At 57.5% G+C, this 27,472-nt stretch overlaps 1 protein-coding gene and 1 non-coding gene across 13 annotated transcripts; both read right to left on the reverse strand.

Annotated features, from left to right (window-relative positions):
• Positions 1 to 3,175: 3,175 nt before the first annotated feature.
• Positions 3,176 to 27,079, reverse strand: GPRC5C (G protein-coupled receptor class C group 5 member C). Of its 12 annotated transcripts, none has more exons than XM_014738985.3 (6): positions 26,641 to 27,079; positions 25,400 to 25,643; positions 11,385 to 12,467; positions 8,923 to 9,017; positions 6,689 to 6,838; positions 3,176 to 5,070 (listed from the first exon to the last, which is right to left on the reverse strand). In XM_014738985.3, exons 3-6 carry the CDS (start codon positions 12,433 to 12,435, stop codon positions 5,038 to 5,040), a joined length of 1,329 nt encoding a protein of 442 aa, XP_014594471.1. In that variant the 5' UTR covers positions 12,436 to 12,467; positions 25,400 to 25,643; positions 26,641 to 27,079; the 3' UTR covers positions 3,176 to 5,037. The 12 variants fall into 12 exon arrangements, with proteins under 12 accessions (XP_014594471.1, XP_070082103.1, XP_070082104.1 ...); XM_070226002.1 differs by lacking the exon at positions 26,641 to 27,079 and adding an exon at positions 21,600 to 21,841 and having other exon boundaries at positions 25,400 to 25,460; XM_070226003.1 differs by lacking the exons at positions 25,400 to 25,643; positions 26,641 to 27,079 and adding exons at positions 21,600 to 21,841; positions 24,234 to 24,308.
• On the reverse strand, positions 18,725 to 18,825 carry MIR9101 (microRNA mir-9101). Its single transcript, NR_128128.1, has one exon. It is a non-coding gene; the product is annotated as a microRNA mir-9101 (primary transcript).
• Positions 27,080 to 27,472: the final 393 nt, after the last annotated feature.

Consider the following 27,472-nt stretch of genomic DNA (forward strand, 5'->3'; position numbering starts at 1 on the left):
AAGGTGTTTGCACAGTGAGAGGAGCTGGCCGGTCACATGCAGCCTAAATGTTGTCAGACTAAGGGTCACAGTCCCCAAACTGGCCTGAGACATCTGTGAACCAGTGGAGAAGGGGGACCCAGGAATACCAATGCGGAGTCCCGGGCTGGCAGGGACCTCTGGCTCCCACCCCACTGCCCTGTGTGCAGCTGGCTCATGGCCCATGGTAATACCCCAGAGGAGTGGTTCTCAACCCAGGGGAGCTCATCCCCAGGGGACATTGGGCAACATCTGGAGACGTTTTTGGTTGTCACAACTAGGGGGTTGGTGATGCTACTGGCATCTGGTGAGCGGAAGCCAGGGACGCTGCTCAGCAACTCATGCTCAGCAACTCGAGCCCAACCCGGAAAGGACCCAGTGTGAAGCTGAGAAACCCTGCTGGAGAGGCAGACCCAGGGCAGCGGGGGCTCCCTGTGCCCAGCCGCATTACACCCACCCGGCCAAACATAACGAGCTAATGAGCGCGGCGGGCCTCCGGGCAGGGATTTCTCCTCTTGTGAACAGGGACCTGCTTCTCCGGCCCCGCTTTGTGCTGGGCCCCGAGATACAGGGATGAATGGTGTATGAATCAGCCGGGTCCGGGGCTCGCAGCTTGGGAGGGGGCAGAAAAAGGGTCATAAATGACAGCAATCCCTGGAGGGGAGGCCGAGTGGAAGGACCTGGTCTTGGCCGGCCCAGAAAGTGGGAACGGGACACTGCGACCGGCCGCCCCGAAGCAGGATGGGGGAGCGCGGGCGGGCGGCCTCCCAGCCCCTGCAGGAGCGTACACAGCCGGGCTGGGCCGGCTGGCCCCGCGGCGGGATCAGGTTGCAGGATGTCGGGGCGGGGCTCGAGGTGGGGAGCAGGAGGCCGTCTCGGGTTGGCCGCGGGCTGGGGGGCGGACCCTCGCTGGAAAGTGACGTCCGGTGCCCGAGGCTCAGTAGCCACCCCGCCTCCCGCCACCCCAGGTGCGTGGGCGACAGTGGGGCGGCAAAGGGAGTCCGCAGCCCGCGCCCTCCCAGCACTCGCTCAGGGCAGGGCCGCAGCTGAAACGCTCCGTTAAGATCTCCATAAGCCCTTCCCGGGCCTCCTGCCCCCGCCGGCCCTCTGGTGCAGTCGGATGGTGAAGGAGCAGCTGTCGTCTTTGTGCGCCCACCTGGGCCGGTCGAATCAGTAAAGGGCGCTTCCTCTGGGGCCCTGGCTTGGAGAGTCCTGGGGCGGGGGGGGTGGGGGGGTGGGGGGGTGGGGGGGGGGTGTGGCCAGCGGCAATCTGGGAGCAGCCTGGGCCTCCCGGCGCCTCTGTTCCAGGCACGGCCAGGCAGTGGCCCTGTCCACCCACTTTTGCTCCAGACCTTGAGTCGAGGCTGCTGGGGCGTACCCTCAGCACAGCCCTGTGGTGAGGTCCCCTCTCAACTGCTGGGGGCCCAACTCCGGGCTTAGGCAGAGCTGGAGGCTTGGGGTCCATTTTACAGGCGAGGAAGCCGAGGCAGGGTCAAGGAAGCTGCGCAAGGTCAGGCAGATGGTAAGAACCAGCTCCCATGAGGAGCCCTGTTGACAGCAAAGGTGTCACTTGGGAGGGGGCGCCTGGTGGAAGCAGCGTTTGCCTGCCTAAGGCCAACATGGATCCGGGATGGAAGCCACCATCCCCACTCCCACAGGAGCCCTTGGGTCTGATCTGGCAAAAGAGAAGTTAGGCTACCAGCTCCCCCACCCCCCACCCCAGAGCACAGGGACCAGATCTTGCTCATCTCTATGTCCCAGAGTAGGCACGCAATAGACATTTGCTGACTGGCTGAAAGCAGTTCAACCCTAGCTCTTCAGCCTGGCTTCTTGACTTCCTGTGCCCCAGGGGACCCTCTTAGCACCTTTATTGTTAATCCCTGCTAGTCAGGGTGTTGCCGGGTCTGTCCTCTCCTCAACATCTCCCTTCAGTTGTGGCAACCTGCCATCCCACTCCCTTTGGCGACCCAGTGCATGAGGGACAGCAGAGGAAAGTGAAAGCGTGGCACCTCCAGGGCAGAAAACTGAGATCTGGCCTGGAGACCAGTGTGTCTGAGCAGGAAACACTGGGCGGCTAGCTCCTGGATGCTCTGCCTTGGCCGTGTCCTTTAGGAGTGACCTTGAGGGGCTGGAACACTAAATGTGAACTCAGAGTGTTAGTTCTTCCATTTTACAGATGAGGAAACTGAGGGAGGGTCAAGAGAGCTGCCCAAGGTCACACAGCCAGTGAGCAAGAGCCAGGATGGGAACCTGTGGTCGTCTGATTTCTGGGTCACATTCACTCCTCTGCAGAGCTGCCTCCTGCTACAGGGGTGGTGGCTCTCTGGTCCTCACCTCCTTCCCCCGGGTACCAGTGTCCCTCTCTCAATCATCTGCACCCCACACAGGGACCCATCACCCCAGCCTCCTCCCATCAGCATCCTTTCTTTGAGGAAACCGAGGTCAGACCTGCGCCCTGAGCCCAAGGAGGATGAGGTCAGAGCATTACTGGGCTGGTGCAGATGCTAAATAATTCATGCGGCTGCTGTGAGCAGGGGCTGCAGCTTCCAGAAGGGCCCAGAGTGCAGACAGCAGACAGGAAACAGTCTGGTCACCCGCACCTGGGCCTGACTGCGTGTGACACATCCCCTGGGGCTAAAGAAAGTGCTAGGTTTTTGAGAACGGGTTAGAGGGCTGAGACCCCTACTAGCTGTGTGACCATGGGCGAGTCACTTAACCTGTTTCTTGGACTTTAGTGAGCCGAGGGGCCCTGAATAAGTGTGGGAACATATGTGTAAACTGAATGCTGGATGTGGCACTTGGTGGGTCCTCCTGACCCGGGGGCGGTGTTCATCATCCCTTGGGCCCAATACGCCTTCCCACGAGCCCAGTATTCCACCCACTGGTGCCCCCCAGCATGCCAGGCAGCAGGACTGTGATAAGGGTGGTCCCCGTCTCCCAGCCCATCCAACCTCATCCCCAGGCCTTGGGTTTGGGGGGAGACTGGCCTCGGGCTTGGCTGGTTTGCGAGGCCTGGTTTCCCCTCTTAGAATAAACCCCCCATCGAGAAAAAGGTTCGCTGGAATCAAAGAGCCTTTGTTGGTCTAGAATGTAGGGAGTTGGAGTCAAAATATGTATTCTTAATAAATCCCAGGAAAATTCTTAACGAACACACGGATTGAGTGGTAGTAATCCCTCACAAATGGAGAGCAGGTCGTTTAATTCTGAGCACTTGTGAAGTCCAAACTACGCTGCTTTGAGCTACAGTTTGACAGAAATGGGTGTGGAACTTACCAAGGTGGTGGCCTGGTGTTCCCTGAACAGGGTCTGGCCTATTCTGGTTTCTTCCATTCCACACTTGTTCACGATGCCGCTGGACCACCCTTCTCTGTCTTCTCCACTTGGCCAAGGACCGGAGTAAGCAGGGCCCCAGGGTAATCCCGAATCTGGGCAGGGCTGCCTCTTTTAGGAGCCCATCCCTCCCTGAGCCTCACCCGCAGACCCCCAGGGGACTCAGATCATAAACAAACCCGCATTCACCCCAGGCTGCTCCCCCAGGCCGCCTGGCGCTGCCAGGACTCTCGTGGGACTTTCACCTTGAAAAGCGAGAGAGGCCCTTTATTCACTGTAAGGGATCTTGGGGCCACTGGCCTAGATCAAGAGAAGTCTGAGGCACACAGAACTCCCTCTTCTCTTCCATCAGAGGGAATACTCCACTCATGGAACTGAGCGAGCCAGTCCAACGGATCGGCGAATGGTGGTGGTGGTGGGTGGTCACACTCGAGTGTACATCCTACTTCATTCGCAGGGCCTATTCACCCAATTTAGCTTTGGAAAAATACTCCAGTGACAAAGGCACAGGCCGCTGGGGCTGGGGGTTAGCACTGGAGAGCTGTGGGACCGACTACAGGGTGAAGTCGGACACAGCCCAACTCGCAGCCGCTGCTCTCGTCTCGGCACCCAGGGGTGTCTGGGCTGAGGTGTGCCTGGGCACACCTAGGGAGGGTCCCCTTGGACCAGCCATCTCTGTCTGGTGGGCGAGGGCAGGACAAAGCTGCAGAGTTCCCACGAGTCTGGAGCTATGCACATCGCTATCCTTGGTGCCATCATCACGTAGGTCCCAAGGATGCTCCCCACTTCCCTGGATGGCGATCAGGACCGTCTGGAGCAAGTCCCCAGTGAGGAGAGCAATGCCAGCACACCGAGGTGCCCAAGGTGAGGTAGAAACCTATACATCTGCCCATCAGGAAATGGCACAATCTTCAGGCCCAGATGCCACTCATGTAAGGGGCCTCCCCAAGTCCCACGAGTCTCCATCTTGGGAGAGGCCTAGATGCCAATGCATCTGGTCCAGGACTCTCAACTGGTCCTTGAGAATACAGCCCCAATCCCTGCCTTGTGTCTTGATGGGACCCAGTCCATTGAAGGTGGGGAAGGCGTGGGGTCATGGCGCAAAGGGGCTCAGATCCAGGACCCACAAGCCGTGAAGGGAAGCAGTGTCTGTCCAGGCCTTCAGGAAGCTCTGCCCCAGCTCAGTGGCCTCCTCTGGTCCAGGTGGTGGCAGGAGGCCTTGGTGAGAAGGGCAAGGGCCAACTTCTGCCATGGCTTGGCTCCAAAGACTCGGAGGAGATTCACCTAGGCCCAGAGCAGGACAAGCAGATGCTGGACACCAAAAGATGGCCAGGAAGGCCCATGGTGTGAAGACAGGGGCACCTGAGGATGGCCATCTGGAGAACCACAGCCTAGGGACACAGGGAGTGTGAATCGGGGAGAGGGTTCAAGACAGGGATGGAGGCAGGCCCGGGGGTCTGCAGATGGCTCCTTGTGGCCTCAGTCACTTGGGGACCAGGAGAGGCTGGGCTGGGCAGCAAAGGGGGTGGCCACATGCCTCAGGGTTTCACAGGGCCCCCGACTCGGTCCACTGCTCCAGGTTGGTAGCCTCCAGCCCTCCCAGCTCCAAGGTGCCGGGTGGGCCCTGCTCAGCCTGGACACAGAAGAATGAGGACATCAGGGCGACGTGCAGTCCAGGGAAGAGGGCGTCTACCATCTCGTTTTATTTTGTGGGGACTGAGCCTAAAGTAACCAGAAAGAACAAGAGTCAAAGGGGACCCTACCGCCTGGGGCCCAAGCACTGGTTTTTACTAAAAAATTGTTTTGAGTACCCAGGGGAACTGGTGCAAATTGACATAGAGGGAAAAGTTTGGGAGAAGTTGGATTTTTTTCTTCCGGCAACCTTTCTCTCCCTTCCAACAGAAACATTTTTTTTTTCCTACAACGGGTGTCAGAAAATAGCTTCTGGCAAGTTGGGGAGAAACATTCCCAAGCCTGGGAGGGGCGGAGAGCCTTGAGCCAGTGTCCAAGGGTCAGGAGCCCAGGCCACTGCAAGTCAGAGTCTCGAGAAAACCTAGCTGGTCCTGGTGTGGCCACTTCGAGGCTGTGTGGCCTCTCTGGTCAGTGTGCTCACCTGTAAGGGGGGGGCCAGAGAGCTGTACAGCTAACCTGGTCCCAAGGCCCCGTCTAACCCTAAAATGGTAGGGTTCTGGAATTTCACCTCTGGAAAGGGGTGAGAATAGTAGCCTTGCCCATATTTTGGGGCAGCCACGAGGATTAAAATGAGCCGATGTAGAAAGGCTCTGTTTACTGTAAAGGATGAGTAAATGGGCATTTTAATTCCTGCCCAGGAGTGAAACCAACCAGAACGTGGCCCAACCTTCCCACCTTTGTAAACCCACTCTGTAAACCAGCCCAGTCCTCTCAGCCCTTCCCTCTCCCACATATGCACAGAGTGATCTAACAGTGCAGCCACCTCGTCCCCTGAAGGATCTTGACCACCGTGGCAGCTGAGAGGGGCTAACGTTCGCCCGTCTCCCGCACACACACACTCCGCTGAGCAGCCTGCTGGTGGACCCGCCTTCGCTGCTCGGTCCCCGCATACGGCCAGTGGAGGGGGGTCCCAGAGGAAAGCTGCCCGATTTTAGACAAGCCCAGATGCTGGACGAGACCCTAGACAGGAGCCAGACCCAGAAGTTCATTCTGATCACGACACGGACACAGAGACTCAGCTGAAGAATCTTTCCCTGGGCAGTGGTGCCAGCTACACGGCTGCCAGAAGGAAAATCCAGCAGCAGTGGTCAACGGGAGCTGGATGTGGAGGCAGAGGAGAAAGGAACCAGCCCCAGTGACAGTGGAGGAGCGGCTCATCAGAAACCGAGAGCCCAGGTCAGAAACGACATCCCAGAGAAAGGGTTAATAAAGCAGAAACGTCTTTATTAGGCACCTTGTTCCTCACAGAGGAGCAAGACTCAGGACAGACACGCCTGCGAAAACTCTCGAGGTTACAGGAATCTCTCCAAAGACTCCAGAGGACGCAGGTGCTGACCGGCCGCCACCCCAAGAAGAACACTATTTGGCTGGAGCGTGACTGCCGGAGGTGACCCTGGCATGAGGCTGGGGTTGGCTCCTCGACTCCACAAACACTGAGGAGTGGGTGGGGGGCACCCGGGACACCCACCCGAACATTGGCAGACAGGGAGGGCCTCCGGGCTGAGGCACAAGCTGCATTGAGCCAGCGAGGGGGCGGGCAGAGAGCTCAGGGCTCCTGGGCAGTCCCTCACGGGGTCCCGAGGGCCCTCCCCAAATCTGCATGCCTCCTGGCGCCAGCTCAGTCCCACACGTAGGGGTTTCTAAAGACCTGAGAGTTCTTCCCGTCTTTCGGCGGTGTGGCGGCCTGGTGGCTCCGGGCCACATACATGTCTTCGGCCCGCAGCGTCGAGTTGGCACTGCCCATCACCTGGCTGTTGGCAGTGGCCCGTGGGAGGATGACGTCGTAAGCTCCTTCGGACTGGAAGGAGGAACAGGCGGTCTCACAGCCAGGTTCCGCCAGGGCGGAGGCACACACGCTGCTTCCTGCAGGGCTGTGCCTGCCAGCTCCCCTCCCTGTCCCCCGAGCTGGGCCCCGGGGGAGGCCTGGGATGGACGACTCCACCTCTGGAAACGGAGGGGCTGCCCTCTGACCTCAAGCCCCTTATCCTACCCGGCCGAGGGCCAGGCCTCTAGGCTGGGGGATGAGGTCCCCGGTCACCTCCCACGGTCCTGGGGCTTCGCATAGGGCTGGCCCCGTTCAAAAGGATCCCCTTCTCAGGCCCCCTCCTGCTCTCCATTCCTCAGGGAAACCTCGGGGCCCAACGGAGGGCAAACCACACGGGGCTGCTCTCACCCGTCTGGGCTGCCCTCCTCCAAGACCCTCACCCGCCTCTTCCCAATGCCACGCCAGCACCAACAACATCACAGCTGCTAGTGTGCCTGCCCAAGGACACCCTCCTGTCAGGCCCTGGGCCTGTGCACACAGTCCTCATCTAGGAGTCTGGGCTGGCCAGTCTGATATGGAGACTTAAAACCCCAATTCTCTGCCTGGAACCAGGTTAGAGCTGCAGAGGTCCTGGTCCTTGTGGGTGAGAGACGCAGGCTGCGGGGCACAGAGGGTCTTGAGGCACCCGTCCCAGCTCCCACCCTGGAGGGAAGGCGAACTCCTGGCCCTGCCTGCCTTATCCCCATGGATGGAGCTGCCACCAAACCCTAGCTCCAGGGCCCCAGGTGGCCTTCAGTCAACTCAGACTCAGGTGCTCTCCCCTCCCCTTGCAGCTCCTGGAACATCTAAATCAGTGGTTCTCAAACTGGGGTGTGTGTCAGAATCACCGGGACTGTTGAGTTAAGCCACACCCACACCTAGCGGGGCCACACCCAGTGACGGGCTGGGAAATGCTGAACAACTTGGGGGAGGTGGGGGAGACCCAATCTGGAGTGTTTGCAGATTCCTGCGGGTGGTTACTCCCATCATGGCAGATTCCAAGATATCAAGGTGACATCACCGAAGAGATGCTAGTAACAGGCTCCCACCACACCAAGGGCCCCACCTGATTGGCATTTTTAGCAAGTTGCAGGTGATGGTAATGCAGGGGGTCTGGGGACCAGCTTTTGAGAACCACTGTATTAGATAAAATATCCCTTAGTCCTGGGGAAGCAGGACTCAGTGCACACAGGTCAGTGAGGGGTAGCAAGGGCGGGGCACCCTGGGGGGCCGGGGGCCACAGACCCTGCTCACCTCCTTCAGAGACTCCTGCCCACCCCCACTCATGGCCATGGCCTGCTCTCCACGGCCCGGCTGCAGGTTCAGGCTCAGGGAGAGGGAAGGGGCTGGGGGTGGAAGTTTCAGAAGCATTCGCTTCACCCTGCCCCCCAGGCTCCCAGCGGGGAGGGGGATGAGAACGCCGCCCTGCTGACCTCCCTCCTTCCTGTTCCCAGAGGCCTGCCAAGGAGGGTCACTGACCTCTCCCCACAGCGACTGCCAGCCCGGGAGAAGGAACATACATGGAGGGAATCTAACCCACCGTCTTCCTGTTCCCACCCCCCATCCCCTTGGCTAATGGAGCATCTGGTTTCCAGAACCCAGGGGAGGTATGAGTTCGAGAGCTGCTGCCTGCTGGTGGGGGAGGGGAGCCAAGGCCCTCTTGGGACAGCTGTGATTGGGGAGTAAATGCCTACCTAGACTTGCCATTTGGTCCTCTATCCCTTTGGGGGCCCCAAGAATGAGCCCACCTGGCTGAGACCCTCCTCTGTCCCTCCCTAAGCTGCTTACGTAAAGCTGGCAGCTCCCACCAGCTCAACGAGAGCTCTGCATCCATGTGGCCCCAGGCAGCGTGTGACACCCGGAAGTCACGGGCAGGGCCCACCGTGGTGCAGCTGAAGGCAGCAGATACATCAGCTCAAGGCAAGGGGCATTAGGAGCAGGGCTCTGGGTTCCCTGAGGCTGATGCACCAGATGGAGATACCTGCCTTCTCCCTGCCACCCCCGCCCGCCCACACTCCATCGGCCACACAGCCCTCCCCGCTCACCCACTGAGGCTGGGCTCTGTGGCCCACACTCACCGGGCCTTTGTGCATCAGGGCCATCTCGGTGGGCTGGTACACGCTGGTCAGCAGCTGCCCATTGTACCCGCTGTACGGTGACACCGGCCTCTTAGCTGCAAGAACACAGGGGAGCAGTTTGAGGACTGGGCTAACAGCTCCCTTCCCAGCCTCAAGCAAGGCTCCCCAGGGGACAGGGACAGGGACAGGGGCTAGGCTGGTCCTGGGGTAACATCTAACCCAGGGAAGGAGCCGGGCCAGCTTGGAGGTGCGAGTGTGGGTGTGGGGGCCCCTCCGGAGCCCAGCACCCCTTTGTTCGGATACATGGAGAGCACAACCCTGCTCACCTTCCCCAGGGCTTTCCTGCAGTTTGGGGCTCCCGCCCCCAGCTCAGAAAACCGCTTCAGTCAGCAACCTTCACATCCCCATCCGCCCTCCGGGGCCAGAGGCCAAGAGGGGCACACGGGCCCTCGGCTGCCTTCCAAGATGGCCAGCCTCCAACGCTGGCCTCTACCACTGTGGGCCCGCTGCCAGGCGCTGGGGTCAACACAGCAGAGACCCCACCGCCCGACTCCTCACGTCTTCGTGGGGCAGAGCTGGGTGCTGATTCCGCAGGATGCCACAACCCAGAGCCCCGGCAGGGGGACCGAACGCACATCCTGAGCTGTGGCCCCTTGGCAAGTCTCCAGAGCCACGTTCAGCTCCAGGAAGACTTCTTCCTCGTGCCTTCGGGCACGTTGGTTTCCCGATCTGTTCCACCCTGCTGGGCGCTTCCAGGGTGTCTGAGGAAAGCTGCTGACTAGCCCCTGGGGCCCAAGAGCCAGCTGGGCCGCAAGGGCAGGCCCAGCGGATGTCCATCTCCTGCAAGCTGATGGCTCCGCAGCTCCGAGGGACCACGACCCTACAGCGCTTCCTAAGCGCCGGGCTCACTCCATTGATTTTTCCATTTAGAAAAAAAATAAAAGCAAAAAAACCCCTCAGGGGCCCAGAAGTGTTTGCCTTGAGAGGACAAAGGCTGAGGATGACATGGCCCTGACCAACGGGCGCACGGTCAGGGCGGAGTGTGGGCGGCTGAAGCTCCTCCCAACACTTGTCCACAAGCCCCTCTTCCCTGCAGCTTCATCAGTGCCCCCCGTTCCCACACACACTCAACTGGGCCCACCCACCCTAGCACTCTGCCCTGGTGGGGAGCACTCAGTGGTTGGGGGAGGGAGCACTCAGCCCCGGTGGGCAGATCGAAGATCAAGGGCCCAGCAGGACAGGGTCACTCCCTTCCCCAAAGCAGAAATCCTGGGGATCTCAGTTTGTGGCAAAGAGGCAGAGAATTTGATTCTGGAACTTCCCCTGCCTCTGACTCTGGCCTCTGACAGAGGTCCCTGAGCCGGGGCTTGACAATCAATTAAGTGCCTTGAGTCCCCAGATATCTCCATCAGCACAGTCTGAGGTCAGGGTCTGGACGGTGAGATTGTGTCCCTGGCTTCTCTGGTCACTGCGGATGAAGGGGCCGTACATAGCCAGCAGGCTACGAAAGCAAGCGAGACGCACGCGACAGGACACATTAGGAAAGCGCCTGGCAGAAGAGGCACTCAATAAATGCCAGCGGTCCTCACAGTTAACAAATGCCAGAGAAAGACTCCTTCCTTGGGGGGCCGGGAGCTTGTCGGGCCAAGTCTCCGGGAGAAAGGCCACCGTCCCCTCCCCCCTCAACCCCCAAGCTGATCCCCACGCGGGGCTGGGCCCAGACTGCATAGGCTTCACCCCACTTTCTGCCTCTCCCGCCTCTGGGACGCCCTCAGCTCCACGCGCCGAGGCTCTGCGGCTGGCTGGAGCCCCCAAAGCTGGCTCCTAAGAAAGCGCCGGGCAGGAGCTTGGGGACCAGCAGGCTGGACAGTGGGTGCTGCTTAGATCAGTATGTGGCATGAGTGCTTTTATCAAAAAGAACAAAATTTTAACTGAAAAGACTTTTAAAGGAAACTAAGACAACTATGGCCACGTACATAATAGAAAAGCAAGTTCTGGAAAGATAATAATACCAGTAAAATAATAGTAATACACACAGCTAATAGCTACTACTTCCAGACTAACTGCAAGTGCCAGGCACAGGCACGAGTGGAATCCTCACGAGAATCCCATGACGCAGGATCCATTATTATCCTCATTTTACAAATGAGGAAACTGAGGCACGTGGAGGTAAAATACCAATCAACAGTCCTGGGGATGGAACGGGAAGCAATGGGGTAGATCTGGGGAGACGGTAGGAGAAACTGTTTTATCTGCAACGTTTGAAATTTTACAGTGAAAGTATATTCATGAATTACATGAGTTTTGGGGAAAAAAATCTTTTAAAACTGGAATTTAGGGATTTTAAGGCAGAAGGCTGTAGATAATCTTGAGAACCTTCCGTTTTGCTCGAGACTAGCTCCCTGTCCTGCAGTAAATGACGCCGAATAAAAGGGGGCATGGGAGGGGGGCCAGCGACCCACCTGAGGCTGGCTCGTCCATGGAAAAGGCCTTGTTCTCCACAAACATGCTCTGGCCTTTCTGCTCCTTCAGGATGGTCTCGTAGCCCACGCCCCGCGTCGGGTACATGTCCCCCTGGTAGCTTTGCTCTGGGCTGGGCTTGGTCACCTGGGAGATCTCAGGGATGACATAGAAGAGGACAAAGGCCCAGGCATTGGCGCCGAGGGCAATGGCCAGCGTGGGGTCATCCCAGGTGGGAGTGTTGTGCTGCTTGTTGCCGTAGGTGTACATGACAATCCACACCACCCAGATGGCGATGGAGGTGGAGGTGGTGAGCAGCACAAAGACCCCGTGCTTCCGCCAGCGCTTGAAACGGCCACACAGGGCGGGCCAGGCCCCCATGAAGGCGCCCAGCAGCAGCAACATGACATAGATGAGCGCCATGACAAAGTCCATGTTGGCAATGGTGCAGGTGGAGACGGCGGCCCAGCCGGCACTGCCATTGCCCAGGGCGCCCGTCTCACCACCTCCCCGGACCAGCGTAATGATCAGCCACTCCATGTTGATGATCACCTCCACAAGGGTCAGCAGCAGGGCCATGGTGAAGATCACCCAGCCCCGGGGCCCATGGTTCTTCCGGGCCAGGAAGTTGAGGGCAAAGACGTGGGCCACCAGGCAGGAAAAGCAGATGGCAAATAGGACCCCAAAGAGGAACTGGCGCGAGGCACAGGTGGAGAAGTTGGGCTTCACCACGCAGGCAAAGACGAGGCAGAAGAGGCCCAGGGTCCCCAGCAGGAAGAACACCTGGGTCCCCAGAAGACTCCGCTTCTTGGTGTCCTGCACAAAGGGGAGGCTGGCCACCAGGATGATGGTGAGGACAAAAGTGGTGACAATGCCCGCCACAGCAACTGCCTCCAAGATGATGCCCCAAGCCCCAGAACGGTCACACAGGTTGTAGTAGAGGGGGTCGAGGTCCGGGCTGCAGCCAGGTGGGGCGTGGTCCTGGGCCTGGGCCCCTGGGAATAGGAAGAGAGGCAGTCCCAGGCACGTCAGCAAGGCTTTGCGGATGGCCATTCTGGCTCTGAGGCCAGGCTCCAGCTGGGTCCCTAGAGACAGAGGAAGAAAAGACAAAATCAGTCCTCCAAGGCCAGACTCTGCCACACAAAGTGCTGCTTCCCCCATCCCGATCTGAGCAGATGGTCTAAGTTGATTATGACTGTCCCTCTGGGCTTCAGAATCCTTCTTAACACAGAACTCCTGGCAGGCATTATCAATTGCCCAGAGAGGCAAATGAGAGGAAACCCATTTGTCATCCCTGTTCCTAGTTACGGAAAAGAAGGAAACCGTCACTGAATTTTCAGGTCCCTTCCCCCGCCACCAAGCATAACCTGGGTCCAAATACTCCCTGAGCTCCTCCAGCTGGGGTGGGGGGTGAAAGGGCCTGTGAGCAAGTCAAAACCAAGCATGCCAGAGTTCAAGAGCCCAGATGCCCCCTCAGCTCTGTCCCTGGGATGCCTAAGTCCACGGAGAATCAGCCAAGCATGCATTCACTCCTTCAACAAATATTTAACAAGCACCTGTGACAGGCAGACCCTGCCGCCAGAAACAATGAGGAGACAGTTGAAAAGTTCTGTCAACACTTGCCCCATTCCTCCCACCACCTCCCTTTTTTGCCTTCATTTCCCCACTTTGAGTGCCAGCTCCTCTTCAGAACCCAAAGTTCTTTGTCTAGCTCTGTCGCTGGAGTCAAGGATAAAATAAACGAATTTCCCAGCTAGGGAGTTAATGACTTAATGCAAAAAGTCTGCAACGAGGCATTAACATTTTAAAAGCAAGAAAGGGCAGGGGCCTAGCAAAAGCCAACGGAATTAATCTCTAAAGGAGGCCTTGAAGGCATGGTAGCTAAGATAGGAGAGAGATCTGTATTCACCCCGGGAGGGCAACTTAAGACTCCCGGTCCTCACTCCACCCGTGCGACAGCGGCTCCACCAAGTGCTGTAGGTCCAAAGAAAACCACCCCCCTCTCCTCCACACCAACTGGATCTCCCTTGGGAAGTGGAGGTAAAGAATGTGGCAGGGTGAGAGAAATTAAAGACCAAATCAGAGTGTTTTCCAATCAAAGATTGTAAATTCACCTGGAAAACAAAATTTAAATGCTCTAAAAAGCAAGTTAGAAATTCCAAAGTTCTATGAAATGCAGGTATTCCACATTTAAATCACCCCTATGTTCGAGTCACTGGCGGTAACCCTGCCTGGTCCTCCCTCAACTCTGGGGCCCAGGAACTCTTCAGAAAGCGAGCAACCAAGCTTTCTGGGCTGAAAGTGACCGCTGGTGGAAGCTCGGGAAGGATGGCCGGACTCCTCCCTCCCCCCCCCCCCCCCCCCCCGTCCTCCTTTGGGGACATTGGCACAGTTGACCCTCTTATATTTTCACCATTCCCTGTAACTTAATTTCTCATAGGCAGACAAAAATCCTAAATCTCAGTCGATGGACACTGTGTCTCCACAACTGATAAGCAGACGGGCCCGGCGACTAAACCAGGAAAAATGAAACTTGTAAGTTAAGTGAAATCGACAATTTCAAAAAATTTGAAATTCGAAAAATAATCAATTTTCAAAGTCCTTTAGGATATTCTGCAAGCCCCTTGAGAACATTTTAGGTATCTCAGCTACCTCCTCATTTTTTAATTCAGCTTGCTTTTCCCCCAAACACCACCTACCGTTAACGCTTAATGTTAGCCTTCTTATGAGAATTAACTATTGTTTTCCTCAATAACTGGCACAGTAACATAACTAGTTTCTCTTGATTTCCAATGCAAAAGCTTAGTTCCCCTGCATTGTGACTTAAGCTTTTGTAGGGGACTTTGTGTACCGTAAATCAATGAGGCACGAGCTGTATTTACAAGGGCTGGAGAGAAGAAAGAGAGCCGGGATGGCTAACGGGTAAGGAGGAACACTGAACCATTCCCGGCCGGGCAGACCCTTGATGGTAACAGGCTCTGAGATCCTAAGCACTCAGCCCCATCTGGGGTGTTTTTAGCCCACAGCAAAGCAGGCAGAACTTGGGGTGAAGTGGGAGATGTGGAACCGACCCCCGGGAGCAGCCGCCCAGCCTCCGCCTCCAGGGATCTGCACACCTTCAAGGCTTCTCACCCACCTCCCCCTCCCAGCTCCCAGTTTAGAACATGCAATTATTCTAAACCCGCAAATATTGACAAGGCTCAGTTGTTGTCAGAGTAGTGGAAAATACACAGATGAACACACACAGTCCCTGACTTGACGGCACGTAAAATCTGAGAAGACAGAGAAGGTAGGTCTCCAAGACACTATACAAGGTAGAATATGGTAAGTGCCACACAACAGAATTTACCTCTGGGACAGAAAAAGGTACTAGAGGAACACAGAGGAAGCTCTTCCAGCTGAAGGGGTCAGAAAAGACAGAATGGAGAAGACCTTTCAACTGTATTCAGTATTTAATGAAAATGCACCACGTTCCAGATACTCCAGCAAGACGGGGGACACAAAGAAGCTAAGCCTTGAAGAATGAGCAGGTGAAGGGGGCAAAAAGGAGAGGGAGAAAACATAGCACAAATAAAAGCCTTGAGATGAGCTCAAGTTCAGAGCAAGAGAGAAAAATCAAGTTCACCAAGTAGGAACTGAGTTTTGCAAAGGGAGTTTACGGCTGGCTGGCGACAGATGAGAAATGCTACGGGGAAGAAGTCTGGGGCATTATTCTAAAGGCAACGGGGAACCACTGAAGGCTGTTTTTAGGATGATGGAGGCATAACCAGGGTTGTGCTTTAAGACTTGTGTCTGGCAAAAAGCACAGGCAATCGATTTGTTCAGAACACATTCACCCTGGTTTAAAGATCGAGGCCAAAGGTCAGGCACAATGGCCAGATCCAAGAAATCCTTTCCAAGACAAAATCTAAGGCCTGGTTGGAGGTGGAGGGAGAGGATGCTAAAACCATGCTACAAGTTCAAATCTGGTAATGGCCCCGTCATTACAAAAGACCAAGATAGGACCCATTGAACCCGTCTGCCACTCAATCTTCTGGATCCATCTGGCTCTTAGAAATCTGTGCCTGTACCCCCTGGATCCAGCAGCTCACAGGCACTTGGTTGGGCCAGGTCCACAGAAGCTCCATAGCTCTCACCCCAATTTCCTCCTAACTTTGCTGTTGACCCTGGACCTCACCCTTCAAGTCTCGTGTCTGTCGGCCCCACCAATATGAGAACTTCCAGGGAAGTTAACAGGAGCCTGTACCTGTCCCTCCCCCTGAGCCAGGCACCACGCTGCCCAGCGGCCCTGAAACTCCCCAGCCCCAGAGGAACCAAACCAGTCCCACCCTGAAATGTCCCATCCCTCCATTCCCCTGAAAATGGCAGGGAGAGTGGGGAGACAGGAATACACCAACTCAGGTGGGGAAATCGGGCCAGATGGGGCTGGCTCTTGTCCACGGCCTAGGACAGCGACTCCTGGAGGCCAGCAGGAGACTGACTTAAACAGAAGGAAGCTCAGAAGAGCTCAACCCAAGCCCTCCAAACTCCAGAAGTGCAGATTCAGCCAGTCCCCTGATGCCACTTAAGGTGGTGGCAAAGGGGGAAGGACTTTGATGCAAAGGACCAGCTCCTTCTGGAAACTCGCCCTCCTGCGGGGCCCTAGGGACTGCACTCCAGCCCAAGTCTTCTGAGATGGCTGGAATCGTGTGTGTGCGTGTGTCTCCCCCACCAGGCTGTGAGGTCTGAGGGTGAACAAGCCTTGTCTGTCTCAGGGTGTCTGCAGCATCTAGCACCATGCTCGAACACAGCAGGCATTCGAAAATCACTCATCGAACGGACTCGGCGTCCGTTCCTCCCCGATCCCACTCCTGCCTCCTGCATTTTGGAGTCACATCTTCTGCTTTAAGGTTCTCAGTGGCCCCGAGGAGGGGAGAGGGAGGGGGACCTCCTTCTGCCCCATGAATTCCATCCCCCCCCCACCACTGCTGCAGGCCAGCCCAGCCTCAGATTATTTTCTAGACAAAAGGGCCCTTTTGCTTCACCTCCCTGGAATCGATAATACAAATATTTTTAATCACCTCTGAAATCGGCCTTTCCCCAGGCTCAGCCACTCAGCCCCCAGCTCTGGTCTGAGTCAGCCCAATCCAGTTCCAGAACCCCATCCCTCCCTCCCTCCCTCCCTCTCCAGGAGCAGAGTGGCCTCAGCAGTGCGGTGGGCTCAGAGGCCGAGCCAGCCTGGACTGGCTCCACCCAGGAAGGAGGAGGCAGCCAGGCCCCCTCTGCCTTGTGCGGCCACCATCCACACAACAACCTGAGAACCTGAAAAGGGGGTGCCAAGGGCTTCACACCGCCACCCAGGTCTGTCTCCCAAGCTCGAGAGCAACACAGAGACCCACAGCCAGTGGTTACCTTCAAGGGTGCCAGGACCCTCTGGGAGGCACCCAGGCTCACCCAGGGATGCCACAGAGCATCTGCCACCACTCAGCAGCCTATCAGGAGAGATGGATGGACTCACTGACAGCTTTCCCACCTCCTCCCCTTCTCTCATCCATCTCCTCCGTTCTCTCGGCCAGTTGGGTCCTATCATCTTACTCCTCTGTCCAGGGGGCTCTGGTGTTTAAACCAACCAATAAGAAGAGGAACCCGAGATGCCTGTGCCTGTAAGGAGTTACCTCAGCACCCAGGTTGAGGGACTTCTGGAACTCCACCTAGACGTCCACACTGAGTGTGGGTATTTGGGCCCAAGTTCCCTGAGCATTCTGAAACTTGGAAGTCTCAATCCACAGGCCGCTCTGGAATGCGCCCCACTCCCCAACAGCACTCCCTCCTCCAGCCACAAATGGAGGCACGTGGGGGAACCTTCAGGAGCATGAAACCCTATTTCAACACATTCTGATCCCTCTGCTTTAGGATCGAAATGGCGGGATGTTTAAATGATTGAGTTTTCCAGGGTGTAAAGCTGCGGCTGGGGATGGAGGATGCTGCAAAGGGCCCTGGAAAAGCCACGGGCGCGGGCGGGGGGCGGGGCGGTGGGTCGGATCTAGAAGCCAAGCTTCTGAGCTTCTGTAAGTAGAGGCTCTTTGATGGTCTGAAATTCCAAACTTGCCGCAGGAAGATTCTGAGCCATCCACTCCCCACTCCCCTCCCCTCCTCTCCCCACTCCTGGCGTCTACACAGGCACTCCCCTGGGCGTCACTCCCCACCTCTCCCCACTCCTGGCGTCTACACCGGCGCTCCCCTGGGCGTCACTCCCCACCTCTCCCCTCTCCTGGCGTCTACACCGGCGCTCCCCTGGGCGTCGGAACAGAAAAAGCAGGGTAGCCAGCCTCTCTCCCCCATCTCCGCTGGCCACAGAAACCTGCCCTCCTCATCCACCGGCAGCGGGGGTGGAGGGGGCACCCCTTGGAAACCCCGATGGTGGAGTTCTTTCCCCGCCCCCACTCGGGGCCGCAGCGCCGGGCTCTCCCCACACCCAGTCCCCAGCCTGCTCGGGTTTGGAAACTTTCTGCACCCGAGCGGAGTTGGCGAGGCATCCTCCGCCCTGCGGTTCCCCACCCCCGGGCCTCTGTCCTCGCCCACCCCGCGCTGGCCCGACCCGACTCTTCCGGGCGCCCAAGGGAGGGCGGAGCGGGAAGGCAGCAGCCCTTACCTGGGACGCGCCGCCGGCCCGGCTCCGGCGCGGGGTTTGGGGCCACCTCCAGCCCCTGGCGAGGCGCGGGCGGGGCGGGGGGAACTGAGCGCAGGGCGCCGGGCCAGGCCCAGCCCTGGCCTGGGTTGGCGGGCCCGGGCGGGGACTCAGGGCGCGGGGCCTGCCTCTCCCTGGGACCCGGGCTAAGCTGGCTGCGCTCGGTCGCCGGCTCTCGCGCTGGCCCCCCGGCGCTCGGCTCCTTTCTCTCGGCGAGGGTGGGCCGGCGCCTGCATCACCGTGACATCACCTCCATTCAGGCGCTTATCGGGCGCCCGCGGCGCTCCAGGTATGTGCAATCCGTTTACACAGTTAACAAAGCACGCCCGGCCCTCCCCCTCCGACTCACCTCCAGGCTCCAGCGCACTTTCCGGCCGGGGAGGGAGATCAGAGTTTCTGGCGAAGCTGGCGTGTGGGTTGTTGCTGTTTACTGCCACGCCCCCGCAACGGGCGCGCGCACACTCCCGCGCACTCACTTTCTGGACCTGTCTCTCTCTCCGGAAAGGGGGTTGGGGTGGAGGCCAGCACACCTCGCGAGCAGCCTCTCCCTCCCCGCATGTCCCAGCGCGCGCACACAGACACGCGCGGGGGCCACCTTGTTGCGTCTCTCCGTGGCGGACACTTAGCCTTTGTCACCTTCGTCCTGGCTCTCCCGTGAGACACACGCCGGGCACAGTTGGCTGCTCCGGGCTGGAGCAAGGCGTACACTCAGACACAAAGTCTGTCTTTGTCACGCCTTCTGCGCCCCGTCCCCTCCCCGAGCTTGCACACGTGGACGCACCACACACTGAGTGTCTGCCTCTTGCATGCGCGGCCCTTCCCCGGCATACGGGTCCCCAAGTGTGTGTGAGAACGCCACCGCGCACGCCCCTAATGCCGTGGGCCGAGCCCAGAACCCCTCGGCACCGTGGGCAAACTTCGCCCCGGCCGGACTACCCCGCGCCTGGGCTTCCTGAGACCGCTCCAGACACGGTCCAACTCAGCGCGCACTCCCCTCCCCGCGTCCGGGTTCCCTGTTCCGACTTGTCCTAATTAGCCTTCACGGTTCTGTCCCCCGGGGTACAGTGTTTAACCCGGCCCCCGCGGCCTCCACTCCGGGACGCGACGGCCCTGACTCTGAGCACTGCCGCTCCCGCCGGCCTGGCTCTTGTCCACGAGTTCGGGGGCCCCTCCCTGGGATGGGTCTGCGGGCTGCCACATTTTCCCCTCCCGGCCGAGGAATCAGCAGAGAAAGAACTGCAGAAAGGGGAAAGCAATCCAGTCTTGGGCCTCCCCAGCCCAGTAAACAAGAGGAGATTTTCCGGCCGCCTTCTCCCGGGGCTGCGGGCTCCGCGGGAGGTGGGCTGCGCAGTGCCGGGGCGCCCAGCGGGGCCTAGTTAGCAAGCGCTGGAGGCTCCGGAGGGGCCGCGCGCACCGAGAAGGGAGAGGTTGTTGGCCCTGGCTGGGGCCCAGGGGACGCGGAGGGAGGGCAGGGCGCCGGGTCTCCGGGGTGCCCGTTCCCGTGACGCGGAGTTGCCTGGGGGATCGCCAGCAGCGCGGTCGGAGCCACCCGGCGGCGGGGTGTGTTTGCTGAGCTGGGAGCGCCTGGCATGGGGTGGGGGAGTGGGGGGGAACCGCAGGACGGGGGGAGGGGAGGCAGCCGGTCACGGACTAGGGGGTAGCAGGGGGAGGCAGGGAAAGAGGAGAGGTACCTCCCGGGCTGTTTGTTTTGCGCCCCAATCTATGACGACCAGCAGTGAAACTCTATGAATCACTCGGACCTGCCCGAGCGATAAACCTCGGGCCGGCTCCTCCCCTCGCACACCGACTTGTCGGACGCCAGGAGGGAACGTCTGCTTAGCCGCCGGAGCTGGCGGTGGGGCCCTGGTTTTCTAGAACCCTGTATGCCTTCCTGCGCCTTGCGCTCGCTGGCTGGTCTGGGAAACGCGGCCAAGATTCAATGGTTTCAGTTCGTTAAGCGGAAGAGCGCGTTTCTGCTGCAAAGCTGTGCTATTCTCCTGGTCTCCCTCCTCTAACTCCACCCCCAACCCAGTCTCCAGGCCCCCGTGTGAGGGTGTGCAGGGCCTCGTAAGGTCCAGGCATTTGGGCGCCCACCCTGGAAAGGCAAGCGGAGGGTCAGACCTAAGACCAGCAAGTCGCTCAGTGGTTTTCATTAAAGAGGCAACCAATGCTGGAGTGGGCTTAGAGGAGGGGGCGCTCATTAGCATATGTGAAATGCCAATTCGAGAGCCAGGGGGCGGTGGGGCAGAGGAAATGTTCTCGAGCCTGGGAAGCTGACCTCGTGGAGGGGCAGGGGGAAGTGGGTGCCTGGCCACCCACTGGGAGTCGTTGGGGAAAGAGGCCTGGACACTGCAGCGGCTGGGCCCTGCCCTCCGCCAGCCCTGAGCGGTACACAGCAGCGGAAATGGAGGGCGGTTTTCTGAGAACTGTTCCCTCTTTCTCTTTTCACCTATCTCACTCGGGAACAGGATGCCTTCAAAACAAAGCAAGAGCCTTGGGGCAGGTGACCTGGGCCTGGTGCGTCTCCTTTAGTCCCCTGAGGCCTGTGCCCTGCTCAGGGGTGGGGAGACTGGAGGTGGCGTTCAGGAGAGCCCCTCCCCCACTCCCGCAGTCAGATGGCCTGGGGGCTGTTGGACACTAGCCGGCTTGCACCGGCTAGAAGGGAAGTTCTGTGGGAGAGGCTGCCGCTTTCCAAGACTCCAACTTGAGGGTCACAGCCGTCTCCAAATGCCCTTCACCGGATTTAATAACCCAGACACATAGAAACCTTTATGAATTCCCATTTTCACCAAAAATAACACTTTGAGAAGTGGTCACCTATGGGGAGTACCCACCCACTGTGCAGAGAGATCCTGGAGCAATGGGCTGTGGAGGAGTGTGTGTGTGTGTGTGTGTGTCCCGATAATGTGCTGGGTTCCTGCTGGCCACTCAAGCTACTTTATTCATCAAACTCTTTCTTCTTTGTACTTCAAGAGTCTAAGCTGCTGTCCAGGCCCAAGGGTCGGGAGCCACTCTGCCACCTGCCAGCAGTGTGACCTGGGCAAGTCACTTCATCTCTCTGAGCCCCACTTCCCTCTACTATGAAAAGTTCATGACACTGGCCAGCCCGTGGTGGAGTGGTTAAAGTCCTGTGCGCTCTGCTTCACTGGCCCCGGTTCACAGTTTTGGATCCCAGGCACGGACCTACACCACTCACCAGCCATGCTGTGGAGGCAACCCACATACGTAATAGAGGAAGATGGGCACAGATGTTAGCTCAGGGCTAATCTTCCTCAAGCAAAAAAAAAGGAGGAGTTTGGCCAAGTGGTTAAGTTTACATGCTCCACTTCGGTGGCTCAGGGTTCGCTGGTTCAGATCCTGGGTTCAGACCTACACACCACTCATCAAGCCATGCTGTGGCGGCATCCCACATAGAAGAACTAGAATGACTTACAACTAGGATATACAACTATGTACTGGGGCTTTGGGGAGAAAAATAACAAAAAAAAAAGAGGAAGATTGGCAACAGATGTTAGCTCAGGGCCAATCTTCCTCAACAAAAAAAGCATACCTTAAAAAGAAAAAGAAGGGGCTGGCCCGGTGGCACAGCAGTTAAGTGTGCACATTCCACTTCGGCTGCCCAGGGTTTGCCTGTTCGGATCCTGGGTGTGGACACGGCACCGCTTGGCAAGCCATGCTGTGGTAGGCGTCCCATGTATAAAGTAGAGGAAGATGGGCACAGATGTTAGCTCAGGGCCAGTCTTCCTCAGCAAAAAGAGGAGGATTGGCAGCAGATGTTAGCTCAGGGCTGATCTTCAAAAAAAAAAAAAAAGAAGAAGATTGGCAACGGTTGTTAGCTCAGGGCAAATCTTCCTCCCCCCCAAAAAAAGTTCATGACAACACCACCCCCACATCTTGCTGTAACATCCGGATGGAGATGCTTCTAAAATGTTCCTCACACAAGCCTGGCACTTAGAGCTGCTCAGTGGTCAGCCTCTCCTTTCCTGGTCCACCCCCTCTGAACTTTAGTCCTGTCAGTTAAAGAGACCTAATAGTCTTTCACCCAAACTCTTGTAGAAGCTGCTTCTCTGACGTTTTTCCCGTTCTGTTTTACCATTGTCAGAATGGCCTTGCCATGCCATGCTCTGGGCCTTCGCCTGTGCTGTTCCTTCTACCTCCAACATCCTGTCCCTGCCACCCTCCCTCCTCTGTCTGACCAAAATTTTTTAAAACTCTGCCCTGCCTCAAGGCTCGGCTCCAATGTCCCTCCTCTGTGAAGCTTTCCTTGCCTTCCCCAGAAAGAACCATGTGAGCCCTCTGCTGAGCCAGGATCTTTTATGCATTTGTTCATCATTTATCCTAGTGTATCTTAATCAGACTTCTCAGTGGTCGTCTCCGGGTTACACTGTGCCCTTCTCCAGAACAGGAGCCTGTCTCTCTCATCTTGATGTCCCCGGCACCTGGCGCAGAGCGGGGCATGCGGTAGATCCCTTGTTCTGTGGTCGGAACCATAGCAGCAAGAGTCGAGGCACCCCCCTGGAGGGTAGCCCCATGCTGACCATCCCCCTCACAGCGAGGGCCTTGCAAATGCCCTGCCCACCTTCCTGGGTAGCAGGCAAGCCCTGGTGCCTGCTGGAGAGGCCCACCTCGCTCGGGCCAGAAATGCCCTGCCTTCAGAGTACAGGGTAGGGGGCCTGGGCAGCCCAGCTTGGGGTGCTGGAGGAGGCCACTCCAGAGGGCTAGAGTTCAGTTATGCTCCCCAGAGAGACTGCCCTTGGCCTGCTGGAGTCCTGGATCGAAGTTTCAGCTTGCAGAACCTCTTTCAGGAGCCACTTCCTCCTCGGGGAGGTGGGAGGCTCGCTGCCCCCTCCTCGGGGTTCAGTGCCTGGCCCCAGTGGAGCGAGAACAGTCCCTTGCTGGGCTGAGGGTGGGGCTCTTGGCTCCCTGACAGGTGGGTGCCTGGAATCTTGTGCCAGGCTGCTGGGTGCCCCACCCCCGGCTGGTAAACAGATTTTGCATTTGGCCTCTTCTTGCTCCCAGGCCTGGCATTAACCGCTTACTGCCCAGGCTGCAGTGTCTGGCTGAGTCTCCTTTTCTCTTAGGCTCATAGGACTGCCTGCTCGGAGCAGCAGGGACCACCTGGTTTTCTGAAAGGACCCAGGTAACAAGGTGGCTCCTTGAGAAGCAGGAAGCCAGGGGCCAGGGAGCAGGAGAGTTAAACCCTCATTCTCCACAACCGGCTGCCCGTGGGTGATCCCTCTGGAAATGTACCCAGAAGGTGGCTGGGGCAGAGCCGGCTGGAATGCCACCTGATGCTGAGCCCATCCACAGTGGCCGCAAAATCTGCTTCTCGCTAACCCCGCTCCTGTCCACGGCTCAGCAGCCACTGACTGACTCCCTGTGGAAGGAGAGAACTGGGCCTTCTGAGCCGCCCAGGTCTGCACAGCCTCCAACCACAGACGGAGTGAATCTAGGAACCAGGGTCGAAGCCGACAGTCCAGGGATTCAGGTCGCTCAACCCCCTCCCCCGCTTCCAAAAACAAAGAAATGTGTACAGAGGCAGCGTTTAGCTCGCTTCCAAAAACAAAGAAATGTGTACAGAGGCAGCGTTTAGCTCCCCCTTAGCTTCAGGAAGAGTCTTGCCCCAAATCGGAGAACATTTCGGGGGTGGGTAAACCCTCTACCTCCCCTCAGCGGTTACAGGACCCCAAACTGATGACCCCTGCCTGCAGTCTCCCTGCCATTCCCCAACACCTCCAGTCACCACCCCCATCCAATGTGGAGCATTCCCCGACTTCACCCTGGTGCTCCCTCCTCAGAACACCTTCCCTGCCTCCTACTGCCTTTATGTGAAAGACCAAACTCCCTCGCCCCGGCATTCAAGGCCTCTGCAACCTGCCCGCAACCTGAGTTCCAGCCTCCTTTCCCTCTTTCTCCCCACAGGAAATGGCCTCTCCAGCCTGAGAGCTCAGCTCCGAGTCTGGCCACTGGGCTTGCCTTCCTGTGGTTCACTCACGCTGTCCCCCACTCTCAATCCAGGATGCGTCTCTGGGTTTCTCTGAAGTCATCCCCCTTTAAAGGCCTCTGCTCCTCCCAGAAGCTTCTCCTGGTGACCCCACCCCCTAGTCCTGCTGCCTCTGCTCTCCTCGAGTCCTGTCCAGCGCTGCTCTGCGGTGTTAATGACCTCTGTGCACAGGCATCTTACCTCCTCAGTTCTGAGATAGGCTCCCTGGAGAACAGACTCTCGATTTCAAGCCTGTCCTTGCCTGCGGCTCCCGGGGTAATGCCTTATACATTCAATAACACTGGCAATAAACATCAGGGGAATGACTGGATTGACTGAGAGAAGCTGTCTCCTCCTCTAAGGGGAAGGGGAGGGCCCAGGGGCCGGGCTTGGCCTTGCTGCCCTCATGAACCCGGCCCTCAGACCCCCGGCTCCCTCTGGCTCCCAGAACCCCAGGCCAAGAAGTTCAGAGAAACGCTGGCTAGTCTGATAGTACGATGCCCAGAGTAGCTTCCCTCTGCATAGCACTGTACGATTTTCAAAGTGTCTTTTCATATATTTGGTCTTTACGACCCTCTGAGTTCAATAAGGCAGATATTATCGCCATTTTATAGATTTAAAAACTGAGGTTTGTAAGTGCCTAGCCACAGATTAGAACCCATTTGTTTAACTCCACTGGACTTGCCCTTCACCGTGCTACTCCCCAAAGCGCGTTTCTCATCTCTTGTATCGCTCTTACGTTTTCTGCCCTATGATTGTTTATTTATGTGTCTCTGTCCCCACCAGGGTGTAAGCTCTTTGAGGGAAAGGTGGGTGCCCGATCCATCTTTGTGTTCCCTTGGGACCTTGCCCACAGTAGGGCCTCAATAAATATTTGCCAGGGAATAAAGAGATGAAGGATCTGCGCGGGCCTGCCCAAGAGGACAGTGGCCCCAGAGCACACTTGGTGTCAAGCCAGCAAACTCCCGTCTCAGCTCCCTTCCCTTCTCCCGACAGCCCCTCCACCTTCAGAAGCCAGCCTCCTGGAGACAACGCTGTGCTGGGGAGTCGCCTGGCCTGTGGCAGGGCCGTGTGTCTCCCTCTCTGCCACTTCTTCCTTCTCCACCCTCTTCTCTTGGTGGCTGCTGGCTCACTATGGTCACGTCCTCTGTGCACACGCTGCAGCCTGCCCTGCCTTCAGGGCCACTCAGCCCTTCATGAGCCTCACCAGCCACCAGCATAGTTCTCTCAACAGTGCTCAAAAGACCCGGTCGCTGCCCCCACCCCCTCGCCTGGGATTTGAGAGAACCCCTGACTCTCGAACTTAGGCAGGACCCTAAGGGGGAGAGCCAGGGTGCCAGGGGAGAGCCAGACATGCCCACACTCACCAGAGATGGTGCCTCCAGCAGGGCACGGCCAGCCAGCTGGCTTCTGGGTGGCGTCCAGTCCCAGCTGTTCCGGGCACTGCCTGGGGTTTGACTCTGTCTCCCTCACCGGAAGCCCAGCTGCGGTGCAGCCTGAGCTGCCGGGAACCTAGCCGCGCTATTCTGGGAGTGTGATGGAGCTCCAGGACGCCTGGCAGCAGCTGAAATTTCAGCCCCTTTGGTTTCCACGCTCTTCTTCTCCTCCCCTCTGATGATAAGGCAGAGTTCAGTCATTATGCAAAGTTCAGAACCACTGATGGCGCATTTGAGGGTCTTAATAGCAGCTGTGGTTATGCTAAAGTGGGACCTGGCCATAAACAGTCTATACTTCAGCCCTCTGATGCAACAGCCCTCATTCTTGCTGTCACTCTCTCGGCCTATAGTCGTTTTCCTTTAGTTTTACAATTTATCCTCATACCCACCCTGCAACGTTAACCCATTCACAGGCATTCTGTTCCAGGCTCTCCCGGTGAAATCCAAAGATGGATTTCCTCTGAGGACCCTTTTTCTTGTTTTCACTTGAGACTGCGTGATTTGATTCTCCGGTGTAAGCCACAAAGTATGAAGACTGAGTTTGGGTGACAGAACATTAGAATCATAATCAAACCCACCTCACAACAAAGCTCAGCCCCTGTGATAACCTGTTTCTGGATAGCCCTCCTAGACGCCTCCTGAGACTCCGGGAACTGGAGGCCAGGATGGAAAGAGAGCCCACCCAAGGTCACACAGTGGCGGGAGTAAAGCTGAAGCCTGGCCTTTTGACTTGCTGTCATGGAGCCATAGTTTCAGAACTGGGCGGAGCAGCAGAGACACCCAAAGAGCATGGAAGCTGCTGCTCTGTGAAATGGGGTGACGGTCCCCGCCCTGCGTGACTGCCGTAGCCATTACGTGAAACCACACACCCCAGAGCCCCTGGTCCCAGAGTGCCCAGTGACCGGGAGCTTTCTGGTCCCAGGCTCATTTGCCTCTGCTGCCCAATCTGTATAGGGAGAGAGCAGCTTGAAAAAATGGTGATGAAGCTGGTCCTTAGGCTTTCTCAAACTTCAGCACACAGCCTCAGCATCCGTTGCGGTGTTTGTTTAAAAAGCAAATGTCTCGGTCCCATTCTGGATGTTGAATTTGAGTCTCTAACCAAGAAAGCTAAGAGCCTGTCTTACAAAATCTGTGCCCACCCCCCACGAATGAGATTAATGAGGCACACTGACCTTGAGAACCAGCGAGGCTAGTAAACCAAGGATTGTTCCAGTGCACCAAGGGGAAAGGAAGAAGAAAGAGAGGCAAATACAAAAGGTGTGGGTGCCTCCTGAAGGATTCTGTGTCCTCACACCCAGGCGGCGCGGGCTCCCTGCTTCGCGGGGAAGGAGGGACTTCAGAGGATGAGCCTCAGAGGGATGGAGCCAGGGTGGGGGAGCGAGGAGCCGATCCACAAAGGAAGTGCTCCAGGAAATGAGGGCCCTGCCTAGCTCCATGCCTCCCCACACCCTCCTTTCGCCCTCCCGTGCTCAAGGCTTGATTAAGGATCAGTAAGTCACTGTTCGACTTCCCCTCCTTTGTCTTGCCCTCCTGCCTCTTTCCCAAGTATGTTCCAGCCCTGTCTGAAATCATCCCAGTTAGGGCCCGGGTCCTCGGAGTTCAAGGCTCATCACTGTCACAATCTCCCAGGAGCTTATTAATACTATAGATTCCGGAACCCTCCCAGACTCTGTCTTTTAACAAGTGCTCCAGGCAATGGTTGTGTCTAATAAAGTTTGCGAGCCACTGAAACACAAATCTATCTTGAATACAAGCAGACACTTCATAGGAGGATAAAGTGATGAGCGGAGCTGACTGGAGGGCACGTGGTCAGAGAGCGGTCTGATTAAATGGACGCACTCCTGGGAATGGGGTTTTCGTGGGGAGAGAAGTAGCAAGAGTAAATTAGCACGTGGAGGGCGGCTCTGTAGTGACAAGATTTGGCCGGACTCACATGATCTGAAGGCCCCGTATTCTTACCTGTTAGAAAGTAAGGGACCCGGAGGTGGGAAGCGGGCAGAAATT

The sequence above is a fragment of the Equus caballus genome, chromosome 11 (assembly GCF_041296265.1).
Source record: "Equus caballus isolate H_3958 breed thoroughbred chromosome 11, TB-T2T, whole genome shotgun sequence".
Taxonomy (NCBI): domain Eukaryota; kingdom Metazoa; phylum Chordata; class Mammalia; order Perissodactyla; family Equidae; genus Equus; species Equus caballus.